Source organism: Python bivittatus, unplaced genomic scaffold (assembly GCF_059951505.1).
Source record: "Python bivittatus isolate LINGU-HERP-01145 unplaced genomic scaffold, Pbiv_v1 ctg000080_np1212, whole genome shotgun sequence".
Lineage (NCBI taxonomy): Eukaryota > Metazoa > Chordata > Lepidosauria > Squamata > Pythonidae > Python > Python bivittatus.
The window spans coordinates 52,518,282-52,530,942 of NW_028277035.1; the positions used below are offsets into that span (position 1 = coordinate 52,518,282).

Here is a 12,661-nt window from a genome sequence, read left to right on the forward strand (position 1 = left end):
AGGTAGCAGATGATATAAAAGAAGGAAAGCCCTCTCTGGAAAACAGCATGCAATATAGAACCACTGTGATCAATCAAATTGTTGTCTTCAATTTCCTAAACATTGGGCCTTGCTCCATTTTTTTTCTAGATGATACTAGGACATCTGGACAGTTGCCTGGACAATTTCACATTTGGATTTGACATTTTTGTTAAGATTAATGCAGAAACTCGGCTGAATTTTAGATGTACTAAATGCTGAAACCAGCAAATTAAGAAATGTAATTAGTAGTATATAAAATGCAAAATATTCTACTTTATTAAGTCACAAACTTGGAGGCTTAAGAGTTGGCTGATAACACTAAGCAATGAAATCAAGCTTACAGTTAACCTGACAGAAATCAAAAGTCTTGTAAGAGTGACCACTGTGTATGAAGCTACTGCTATTTCAGAGTATATGACTGGGCTGCTGGTGCTGTAGTTAAAAGCAAAATATTAATACGTTACTTACTGGAATAGAAGCTTTACCACCTGTTCAATCATTTCTCATTTTCATTCTAATTAGCACTATTGATGCATCAGAAACACAGAATTGTAATATGATAAAATGTTGCCAACTCTCAGCTGTAACTTTTGTTCATATATTTTATCTAGATATTTCAAATTTAAGTTGTTCACAGTAACAGCTAATTATCTAAATATAAAAGCTATTTGAAGTTATACTGTGTAGAAGCTGAATCAGCAGCTGGATAGTTATTGAGAATATTGTGACGTCATATAAACAGAACCAAACTCTGTCTCAATACATGAACAAAACATCAGCATAAGAAGACCAAATCAAGCTAAAACTAGCTTAATGCTATTAAGTATCTAGAAAAAAAGTTTTAATTTGGGCAGAAGGAGCAGTGTGTCATTATCATGGCGATGACATTTTGCTCTATACACTTTGATGCAATGGATGTTTGCATCACTTGGATGTTTAAAAGCATGGACTGGAGGATTCAGGGGCCCACTGTATAAATTCCATGGAATGAGGATGTGAGCGCAATCAGGGTGTGACACCTCACCCCACTGTTCACCAGGGCTGTTTTGGCTAGGCAGGTGTCCCCTTCCTCCCTCATTGCTCCAAATGTATTCCTCCCAAACTCTGCAATTGGTGTAAGAGGACAACCATCCCAGATAGGAGTATATCAATCTTCTCTCAAAAGATTGGTATACTGCTAGAACCTCCAAACACACTCAGGGTCCATGGAATAAACAGGCAGAGCAGAGGAAGTTTGTCAAGTCAGAGACAACCCCCATATACCTTGCTTGTTACTCCCATCACACAGCAGTTTCAGGAATACCACATGGATCAGTGGGGTCCAAAGCTGCTGAATACAACAGCTGGGGGTAAGCAGAATCACATCTGCTGCTAGGAAGGGCAAAGTCACAATCTCAAGCACACTCCACACACTGTTTCATTGTCTTTACAGTCAAAAGAAGCATTATTACAACTGAATGGATTCTTGATAATCAGATGAAACTTCATTGATATTTACGTAATTAAGAGCACTAAATTTTGTAAGTCTGCAAATTGAATTCCACACAAATTGTTCATACATGGCATAAAACTTTTTGAGTCCTTAAAGTAAGGTCATTTGCTCAAGTTTTTTTTTCTTTCACTTATTTTAAAACAGTGCATTTAGTTTTAGTTTTATATGAATATAGTAATGTATTATATCATCTAAAATTGCTTTCTAGGACAGACTTGCATTTACAAATGTTTGTCTGATGATTACATATCTTAATTATAGTAACAAAATGCAACCCCAAAGGCAGAAAATTAAAGTGTACTTCAATTTAGAACTGATATTTTATTGTTTTGGAGAAAGACTACACAAGATTAGTCTCTTGTGAAAAATAATAAATTGCCCAACTATATTTTAAAAACCTGCATTAAATAAATAAATGAACAGTCACATCTGAATTAAAATTTAATTCAAAATCATATGGGTCCACCATACAAATTGAGAAAAGAAATGATGTTTATAACATTCTCATTTCCACATTACTCCTATAGGCTATTTCACACATTATACAGATGCAGACTGAGATTTGCCTAAAGGATACAGTTAGAAGCACTGCTGATAACAGTTTGATTAAGATCCACATATTTACAGGCATGTCTCGGTAATTCACTTTTTACACCTAAAAAAGATAGTAAGTCCTGTGAAACAAAGTACGCAGGAGATATTCTGGAGGTGATTACTAGTATACCTAGACAAAGCTGATAGTAAACAATTTTTAAGATTTCAACTTCCAAGATTTACTTGGAAGATAGTGCAACTAATTTCAAGAGGTTTACTTCCAAATTTTGTATTTAAGATCACAGCTTGTTAAATCAGAATCAATAACTTCTTAGATTTTTCAAGTATCAACATAAATTTATAATTTGTATTGCATACAATGGTTTTTCAGTTATATAACCTTTTCTTTGAATAGAAGAAACCACTGTCAACACAGTATATTTAGATATAACCTATAAAAATATTTACTATACATTAAATATTTAGCCACAGAATCGTACACATTAAAAAAATATAAAGATAGGCAAACAAATATTCTTCTCCAATAAAGGAAATCTATGAAGAAATGATATTTTCAAATAAGATTACTGCCTGAACCAATTTAGAGAAGAGTAAAATTCACTTGTCTATACAAGATTCAAAACAGATCTACAGATCTACACTTTTTTCTTCTGGATAACCCTCAACTTTTAAAGAATTAAATTAACCCCACCAGGTGGCCCATATCCAGAGAAGTTCAAAAAGTATCTTGATAGAACACAACTGCTGAATAAGAGAGGAGACCTATCTTTAAGGTTCAAGAGGGGTGCCTTTCCTAGTCCCTTCTTGTACTGTACAGGTAGTCCTCAGTTTATGATGGCAACTGCAACAGAGTCATAAAGCACAATGCCACGTGACTATGCCACTTAGCGACAGCAATTCAAGTAGTCCCGGTTGCTGTTGTTATGCAAGGACCTCATGTGACCATGACTTCTAACTTCCTGCTGGCTTCCCCATTGACATTGCTTTGGGAAGCTGGCAGGGAACATCAGAAATTGTGATCTCATGACCATGAGGGTGCTGCAAAAGCTGGAACTCCAAGGACCGGTTGTAAGTACCACTTGTTGAGCACCATCACAAGTTTGAACAATTGCTGAACGAATGGACATAAGCCAAGGACTACCTGTATCTATCCAAAGAGAAGGCAACCCATCCCCCCAAAAGAAAAGTAAATGGAGAAAAAAAATAGACAAGTATATTTACTATGTCAGGCTTATGGTTGCCACTCCAACTGAAACCAATCCTGGAGATGTCCACCCTTTTCAATGTTTATGTATGACGTAACCTGTGCATGTTACACCTCTATGCAGGTGTGCTCATATTTCCTAAAAAGCAAGATCCAAATAAGGACAGGATCAGGCAAACATTAGTATTAACTAAAAATATTCCCTGTGTGCACATGCCAATAATTCTTTCACATACACATATTAATCAGTCTTGCACAGAGAAACATATATGCACACATACACAGAGTCCCTTCTCTCCTTCCAGTGGAAGCTGGGAAAAAGGGAGGATGTAGATGCAGAGTTTTGGGGTAGCTTCACTGGAAAATGAAATCAAGAAAACTGGTGGGAGATATATTTGGATGGGGAAAGGAGAGAGAGAGAAGCCCCATTTAGGCATTACAGAAAAGCAGCCTCTCTCTTCCTCTGTGCTGCCAGTTATTTTCAACCGCACCCTCCCTCTCATTCAAGGGTAATTTGGAGGGGGGGGTGTATCTTCCAGTCAGGTAAACAGAGTTAATAATTATCTACCTGAATAAATACTTTACAATGCAAATATGTATTATTTTATGATAGAATACACCTCAAGTGCTTTTTTATATGTGGTTTAAGTAATTTCGATTTTAACACCATCTTTTTGTCTTTCTGATGTATGTTTGACTTTCTGGCTTACATCCACAGCACTGAATGCATTGCAAAACAAGGAATTCACAGCATAGCAACATCTTACATTATAATACCAGCTACACAAAAATAAAGAAACAATCTGAGCCTCATTCGCAAAGCTAACATGGTACATTGCACAGAACATTTACCATTGAAATAGCATGATTCAGTAAGGTATCTATATAGACAGTGAGATTTTAAAAAACACTTTCCAACTGGAGAGGACAAAACTGTTTTTGTTTCAAGAATTTACAGGTATCTAATCTGCTGCTTGGTTTCTAACACACAAATATTTACATTATATAATGGCTTAGTACAAATATATATATATGACTTAACATGCAAACTCAAAGAGGAATTTCTTCTGTACAAATTCCATTTGAAAGCAGGATGCTAAAATTCTGCAAATTAACCTGCATTCTTCTGTGCATCCTTGAGAATCCAACTACAGGGGTACATTTTTCACTATGTTTCATCCCTCTTATGCCTTCTTCTCAAGCCACACAGGAGAAGTGGTAGATGCTAATCTCCAAAGATGATGATGATGATGATGATGATGATGATGATGATGATGATGATGATGGGGCTGAAGAATGTGCTGGTTCTTTTGTGAAAGAACACCAGAATGCTAAATCAGGGCTTAGCAACAAAGCACTTGCAAACATCAGTGTCCACACCCGAAATTAATGTTTTTAAAAGCATATAAAAAAAAAACTTAAAGGCAGAAATCATGTGCCATTGTGAAATCTCCCACATTTTGAAATTCTTGCATGAATGTCAGTCAAGAACACTGATATCTCAGGAGGCTTCAGGCAGGAATGTGTAAGTTAAATGAAATCTTGTAAGATTTGATGGTCCTGCAAAATCTTAAAGCCAATTTGAAAAACTAATTATTACTTTCTTAGGGAGTGAACCCCTCCTTCATTATGGAATTTGCATGATGGTAATTAATCCATGACATCTGCCAGCTCCTCCACTAAAGAATATATTTCATCTTACCTATGCCTATATTTTAAGTGAAAAACGGAGGGAATCACTAATATTCTTCCCCCCCAAAAAACACACAAAGCAAGCTAATACTTCATCTGTGTCTTTGGTTCAAGAAAAAAGGAAGAAGTTCATAAATGCCATGAAATCACTAGAGCTCCTTAGTCATTTGTATTTTTCAAAACTGGTGTTGCACATTGCACTAATAAGGTTATTTAATCTCCAATAACCATGTTCCATGTTCTTACTTTGTCTAATTATTGTCTGTATAAGATTATTTTAATTTTCAGAGGCTTTATTGGAATCTCCTTGAAGAAAAATGTATGGAATGGTCTTCATAGAAATTGTGAATAATATGCAGGACAACTCTGGCTAATTAGAGTATCCATCAGTATTCTCAAATGGAATTAGGGATTTTTTAAAAAAAGATCAGAAAATGGTTTTACTTTGTATATGAAGTAGAAAGAAATCTACTCATATTATCTATCAAAAATCATTTGAATAAATTATCCAGGAGGCTCTGGAAGCACTTCATGTTGTAGGAGTGTAACAGAGAAAATATTTTAGACGCTAAAATGGAAATAGAACCTTTAATAAAATTATTTAGAAAGTTTGTGTTATTATACCAACTAATACAGCATTATTGCCTCCCCCCAAAATGGAAATTTTAATAGTCCACTTTATAACACTGACTTGATTTTAAAAAATGTAGCTTTTTGTGTTATCAACCAAAGTAATGTAATTATGAAATGGGAAAAAAACTGGAATGAATTTTGATGGAGATGGATATCCTGTCTGGTAGATGAAATATTTTAAAACATTTTTCACGTGCATAAGATTTTGTGTGCATAATATTTGAATAAAATAATTAGAGAAGGATGGTTTTTAACAGAAAGAACAGCTTAGGAAAATATTCTAACTCTAGAAGAATCTCAAAATAACACTTGACAATTCATACGTTACATTCAAGATCAAGAATGACTGCCTGAAGAAAACATATATTAAGTTAAAACTAATTTCATCCTGTGTTCTATAAATACTTGGTACATTTTAGCCTTTAATGCTCCGTTTGCCTTGAAATCCATTCTGAAAGAGGAGAGCACACATTACTGTGTTGCTGGCTGCCTCCTTTGAAGGCTTTCATCATCCTGTCCCTGAGAAGTTTCCTTAATGTTGACACTGGGTAGCAGCCTGGGACAATGCTGGAAGTGCAGCGAGCTACAAATGATTAGGTACAGTCCTCAAGGCTTCTTCTCGAGAGCGGCTCACACACACATTCTGAAAATAAAAGAAATTGGTTAGCAAGCTTTCCAAATTAAATAAATGCACACTGAACTCTGGCCTGACCAAGAAGATTCTCTTGATAAGCTTAGAGAATTAGGACTGCAACCCTTCACTGAGACTAATCTCTAAGAAAAATGCCCACTTAAGCTGCAATAAATCAGTACTTTGCCTTAACTGCATCCAGAAATTAGTTGCTCTTAGAATCTTTAGATCTAATAAATTCCTGACATACATTTCTGAAGATGAACTACTATTGCAGACCCACGTTGTATTTTCACAGGTGCTTCTAAAGATGTGTGCTCCCCAGCAGCTAGCTTCAGATATGGAATAAAATATGTAGACATCATGACTAAGAAGCCATGAGGAAAGATGACAAAGTTTGCAATTTTGGACTTTTGGTAAAGTTACAGATATATAGTACTGTGAAAAAGTTCTAGGCAGGTGTGAAAAAATGCTGTAAAGTAAGAATGCTTTCAAAAATATATATTGTAATTGTTTATGTTTATCAATTTACAAAATGCAAAGTGAGCAAACAGAAGAAAAATCCAAATCAAATCAATATTTGGTGTGACCACCCTTTTTGCCTTCAAAACAGCATCAATTCTTCTAGGTAAACTTGCACACAGTTTTTGAAGGAACTCAGCAGTAGGTTTTTCCAAACATCTTGGAGAACTAACCACAGATCTCCTGTGGATGTAGGCTGCCTCAAATCCTTCTGTCTCTTCATATAATCCCAGACAGACTCGATGATGTTGAGATCAGGGCTATATGGGGGCAAAACCATCACTTTCAGGACTCCTTGTTCTTCTTTACACTGAAGATAGTTCTGAATGACATTGACTGTATGTTTGGGGTCATTGTCCTGCTGCAGAATAAATTTGGGGCCAATCACACGCCTCCCTGATGGTATGGCATGATGGATAAGTATCTGCCTGTATTTCTCAGCATTGAGGACACCATTGATTCTGACCAAATCTCCAACTCCATTTGCAAAAATGCAGCCCCAAACTTGCAAGGAACCTCCACCATGCTTCACTGTTGCCTGCAGACACTCATTCTTCTACCGCTGTCCAGCCCTTCGGCGAACAAACTGCCTCCTGCTACAGCCAAATATTTCCAATTTTGACTCATCGGTCCAGAGCACCTGCTGCCATTTTTCTGCAGCCCAGTTCCTATGTTTTCATGCATAGTTGAGTCACTTAGCCTTGTTTCCACGTCGGAAGTACAGCTTTTTGGCTGCAATTCTTCCATGAAGACCACTTCTGGCCAGACCTCTCTGGACAGTAGATGGGTATACCTGGGTCCCACTGGTTTCCGCCAGTTCTGTGCTGATGGCACTGCTGGACATCTTCCGATGTCAAAGGGAAGTAAGCAGGATGTTCTTCCATCTGTTGCATTAAGTTTCCTTGGCCGACCACTGCATCTACGGCCCTCAATGTTGCCCATTTCTTTGTGCTTCTTCAAAAGGGCTTGAACAGCACATCCTGAAACCCCAGTCTGCTTTGAAATTCTTCCCTGAGAGAGACCTTGCTGATGCAGTATAACTACCTTGTGTCTTGTTGCTGTGCTCAGTCTTGCCGTGGTATATGACCTGTGACATGAAACTGTCTTCCACAACCTCACCTTAGTAGCAGAGTTTGGCTGTTCCTCACCCAGTTTTAAGCCTCCTACACAGCTGTTTCAGTTTCAGTTAATGACTGCATTTCAACCTACATATGAAATTGATGATCATTAGCACCTGCTTGGTATAATTGGTTAATCATACAGCTGACTCTAATCCTACAAGATCTCTGACTTTGTGCAAGTGTACAAAGTGTGCAAGTGTAAGAATTGATGCTGTTTTGAAGGCAAAGGGTGGTCCCACCAAATATTGATTTGGGCTTTTCTTCTGTTTGCTCACTTTGCATTTTGTAAATTGATAAACATGAACAATTATAATATATATTTTTGAAAGCATTCTTACTTTACAGCATTTTTTCACATCTGCCTAAAACTTTTGCACAGTACTGTATAAAATTACAATAATATAACAAAAGGAAGTCAACTATTTTTATTTTCTCATAACACTAGAATTGAGAAGGAGAGTTCATAAATGGTAGAGTCCAAGATCATCCACTGAATAATGGCAGCTGCCCACTGGGTTGACACAGTCAATAAGCTCTTCTTCACAAGCTCAAGTTACTTACTGCCAACTCAAGAAATGATGACATAACGGGCTTCATTCAAAATGAGCACCTGGCGCCCACATAGTAGCTTTACTAAGTGTAGGCAAAAGACTGTTTTTTACCATTAACCAACATGAGTCTAGGGTCATGCACAGCACAATGTTTTTAGCTCCTCAAAAAACCCAAATAGACAGCATGGTTTTTATTTTCAGTATACATGCACAAGCATGAGAGAATCACAACTTCTGAGAGTCATAAGTCTAAATCTACCTACCTCTCCTCTTTCAACCAAAAACTCTTTTTTCAGGCCAAATCTATGAAGTACTCCAACTTCCCATGTTAGGAAATCACAAGGCAGTTTCCTCAATAATACTGCTCAAGTTTTTCCTTCATTAGAGAGGGTTTGTACTAAATGTTGGTTCTCTTGCACATAGGTCCTCTAGGGTTTTTTCCCAGATGCCACCACCTGACTATATCATGCTAAATGCTGCAGACTGGCTGGTATTTACCAAATGGACACATGAAAGCACATGTAGCTTAATTCCTATTACCCTGCATTAGGTACAACCCTGAATCAGACTATTAAACAGCACAGCCTCTTACTAAAAGACCTACATTCAGGAAGGCTAGCAGAATAGTGCTATAAAGAAAGGTTACAAATTCAAGCCCCCAAATGGGTCTTTCTTTAGTGGCCATTAGATTTCCTGCTCCACCAACTTTTTCATTCTATGATTAGCAAATCCATCATGGCAAATACTATCTCCTAAGCCACAGCTGTCAAAATTTTGAATCCATCCAGAGATCAAAAACATTAAGCATCCCTGTTCTAGCTTCTCAATCTGAATAAGTGTCAGGAAACAAATGACAGACTTAAACATAAGGTCCCGGAGACCCATTATGTCAAGAAGATATTGTTGGGATATTTGTTTGTTTATTTATCTCTGCCCATCTCCCCCTACTCTGGGCGGCTCACAAAATCACAATAGATATGTTATTATGATCCCCACAGGGGGCTCAACCTTAAAGGATAAGATATGGCATGCAAAATTCTGGACAGCCACAAGAAAGCAGCAAAGAGATGCATAAAACACTGTGCCTTTGCTGCTATCTCATGGTCATCTGGCTTTTGCATCTCAAGCCCTAATGAGAAGCCACAAAGGATGAGGATGAGCTATGAGAGCCTGAAGGGGGCAGAAACAGGCTCAGCAGAACAAGTGTAGAAGAACTGGCGCCTGCTCCTGGGAACATGCAACTCTACATCCTGATCAAGACTTCCCTGAGCATCCCCAAAATCCACTGCAGCAGTGGCAACAACAGGTCAAGGGCCAGAGCTGAAAGATGCAGAAACACAAGACAGATGTGATGGAATGTGACGGTGACCTTGGAAGATGGGGGGGGGGGGTGGAGATGCCACCAGGGAATGATCAGATAAAAGAGAAAGGGGTCTGCAATAGAGTAACAGCCAGAGAAAGAAACTTAGGAAGGACCCGCCCTAACTACTCAGGTGGTAAATAGGGAGAGTGGGAGATTTGTACTTTCAGACTTGCAAGATTCTGTTAATGTAACATTACAATAAAGTAGAATTAGCTCATTTAGTTGTGTTTCCTGTCTGGTTTACCTGGGAAGGCTGACAACAGCTGAGAAAGGATCAGTAGGAGCAATGGTTTAATCAAGTTACCAGTGCTCCTAGGTAGACCAGCATCTGGAACCAAGCCAATGCAATCCAGTTGGTTTAGAGGAGAGACTTTGAAGCCTGGAGGGTAAAGATGGACAGCTGGAGATGGGCCAAAATGGGAGTCAGCATCTTTCATCCTGAGATTACTGCCAGAACATGTCTTTATTCTTATGAGTATTTGAACCTTTAACTGATTCTTGGACATTTGACACCCCTTGTCTTTATTTCATTCCTAAGGTGGTTAGTTGGCTCAAAGGAAAATTTATCACATCTTATCTGCTTGCCAAGAACAGTGCCTCCTCTCAGGGAACAGGATATACATATACAAAACCAACCTGGTATAAGGTATATTCTTTTCAAAATGGTTTTGAAGTTTTGAAAATACTGTGCAGCTGCATTTGATACTTAATTCTGAAATCTAAAATTTTATCTAATAAATTAGTGGCATATGCTTTATTATTCAAATATTTTCAGGTAATAAACCTTACGTGGAAGTCTAATTTTATTTCAAAAGTCTGGGCAAGTATTTATTGATTGAATCCTGTTAATTAGAAAATTAGCATAAACAAGACAACATGTCACAAAAAGGAAAATTAGTAAGTGAAAACTAAAATGTAAGTTTCTAAGGAAGCATTCACATAGTAACAAAAAACATGATAATTGTCTTCTAAATCCAAACTGATGTTGCTGATTTTCTTTATATACTTTCTTCTTGAAACTGTGGAAGCAGAGCAAGTAGAGCAAGCTGTCATTTCCCCATTACAGGCATAGCAAAAAAAAAGAAGGGAAGGGAAGGGAAGGGAAGGGAAGGGAAGGGAAGGGAAGGGAAGGGAAGGGAAGGGAAGGGAAGGGAAGGGAAGGGAAGGGAAGGGAAGGGAAGGGAAGGGAAGGGAAGGGAAGGACACGGGCTTACTAAATTGAAACTGTTATCTCATCATTAGTGTGTGTGTCTCTATGCCTGCTTGTGTGTGTAGGAAAACAAGGCCAGAAATCCATTATGCTTGTTACCCAATTTTCAATATACTAACAGCAATATAGTACCACTGCGTGCACTAGAATGTCTTCTTCTGAGAATTCACAAAACTATTTTTCATTCTTGGCATAGTTTTAATATCTGTGCTAGATAATGTGTTTGGGTTAAAAATAAGTAACACCGTTGTTTATTCCTTTTTCCACCAGTCATTTCTCTACCTCTCATGGACTCTCCAAGTCTTCTTCATGAAGCTTGCAAATGCATGCTTGCTTGCTTATTACTGACTTCTAGTTAGTCCTTCACATAATATCCAATCATAACTTTAATTTGTCAGGATGAAATGTATTTTTAGGGTTTTCATGTTTTATATTGAAAAGCAAATTTAAAAGTAAATACGTTATTTAAAATTCATTTCAGAAAAAAAATAAATTAGGGCTGTTATCTAATTTCAGAATTGCAACATTTTAGACAACATTTAATTTGCATTTGAGTAAAAACAGTAATTTTGAAGAAAAAATTGATTTAAGTGATGTTGGTACCTAATATAGAATGGAAGAATACCTCTTTTAATACGGTGTTAAACATCTTATTATAGTATCTGGGGATTTTATACATCTATATTAAAATACATTTTAAAAATACTTTCCACTTAACAGGAAATAACTTGTTAGTTATATTATTAAAATCAATTAAAATTGTAATTTCTAATGATAAAATTTCATTGGCCAATGACACTGGAATGAACACACTATTGCCTGAAAAATATCCAGCTGTCTTCATCACTGATACTATTGTATTATTGCAACTATTAGATGTTTTGTAACTATTAATGATATTCTGCTCTTCTGTGTAAAACACTCTGAATAATGGGATGTCCATTAATAAACATGAGCTAGAGTTTGCAGTTAACCCATATGTTCTTCCAGAAAAAGTTTAGTGTTCAAAGTACTGAACTGAGCCTTACTGGACATAAAACATCAATTTAAAAATCAGCAATAATTAAGTTATATTGTAAAAGGCAATAATCAAATTTCAGCAGAAGTGAACAATAACTAGTCTAACGCAATTTGATCTCCAAGTCATGCACTACACAAAAACAGCTATATCTGCAGTTGATTCCACAGTGATTGAAATGATTGATAGAAATTTAATATAGTAGGATAAAAACAGCACCACGTTTCAGAGCTGATCAGGAAACAGGATTCACTGGTGAGCAGGGACAGTTACAAGGGCTTCCTTGGGAGGTCTGGCAATGTCTACATTCTGTGTAATAATAAAAATACAGAGGAGAATATTTATCGTGCAGGATTGCTAATTAGTGTTTCCACAAGTAAACTGCTGAACTTAAATTAATGGATGATTGTCACTTACTAAGCAAAATTTGCACCAGTTTTTCTTATAAACGTAGACCATGGATTTACAGAAGACCCTTCTTTACAGAACACAATTAATAATTCTGTGGTCCCAGCTTAGCACTGGCAACCCTCCTCCCATACACACAGAGGTTACAATTTAAAATATTCCAAGTTCAGCCATATTGTTGTACCTAAATATCTGCAAATCTTGTTCACTTACATTGCCCAGATAACTGGGGGTAGAGGA

General features: G+C 36.9%; 1 protein-coding gene across 8 annotated transcripts in view; it reads right to left on the minus strand.

Annotated features, from left to right (window-relative positions):
* Window positions 1–1,936: 1,936 nt before the first annotated feature.
* The window catches only part of PFKFB4 (6-phosphofructo-2-kinase/fructose-2,6-biphosphatase 4), an 83,947-nt gene continuing 73,222 nt past the window's right edge, over window positions 1,937–12,661 (minus strand). For 3 of the 8 annotated variants that reach the window (XM_088134086.1, XM_088134083.1, XM_088134087.1), the window contains 2 exons: window positions 12,233–12,322; window positions 1,937–6,240 (listed from right to left, as the gene is read on the minus strand). In XM_088134086.1, coding sequence (XP_087990212.1) covers window positions 12,249–12,322 — 74 coding nt within the window. In that variant the 3' untranslated portion in view covers window positions 1,937–6,240; window positions 12,233–12,248. Of the gene's footprint in view, window positions 6,241–8,229; window positions 10,165–12,232; window positions 12,323–12,661 lie in introns of those variants that run through there. The other 5 variants (XM_088134084.1, XM_088134088.1, XM_088134085.1 and 2 more) reach the window with 3 other exon arrangements.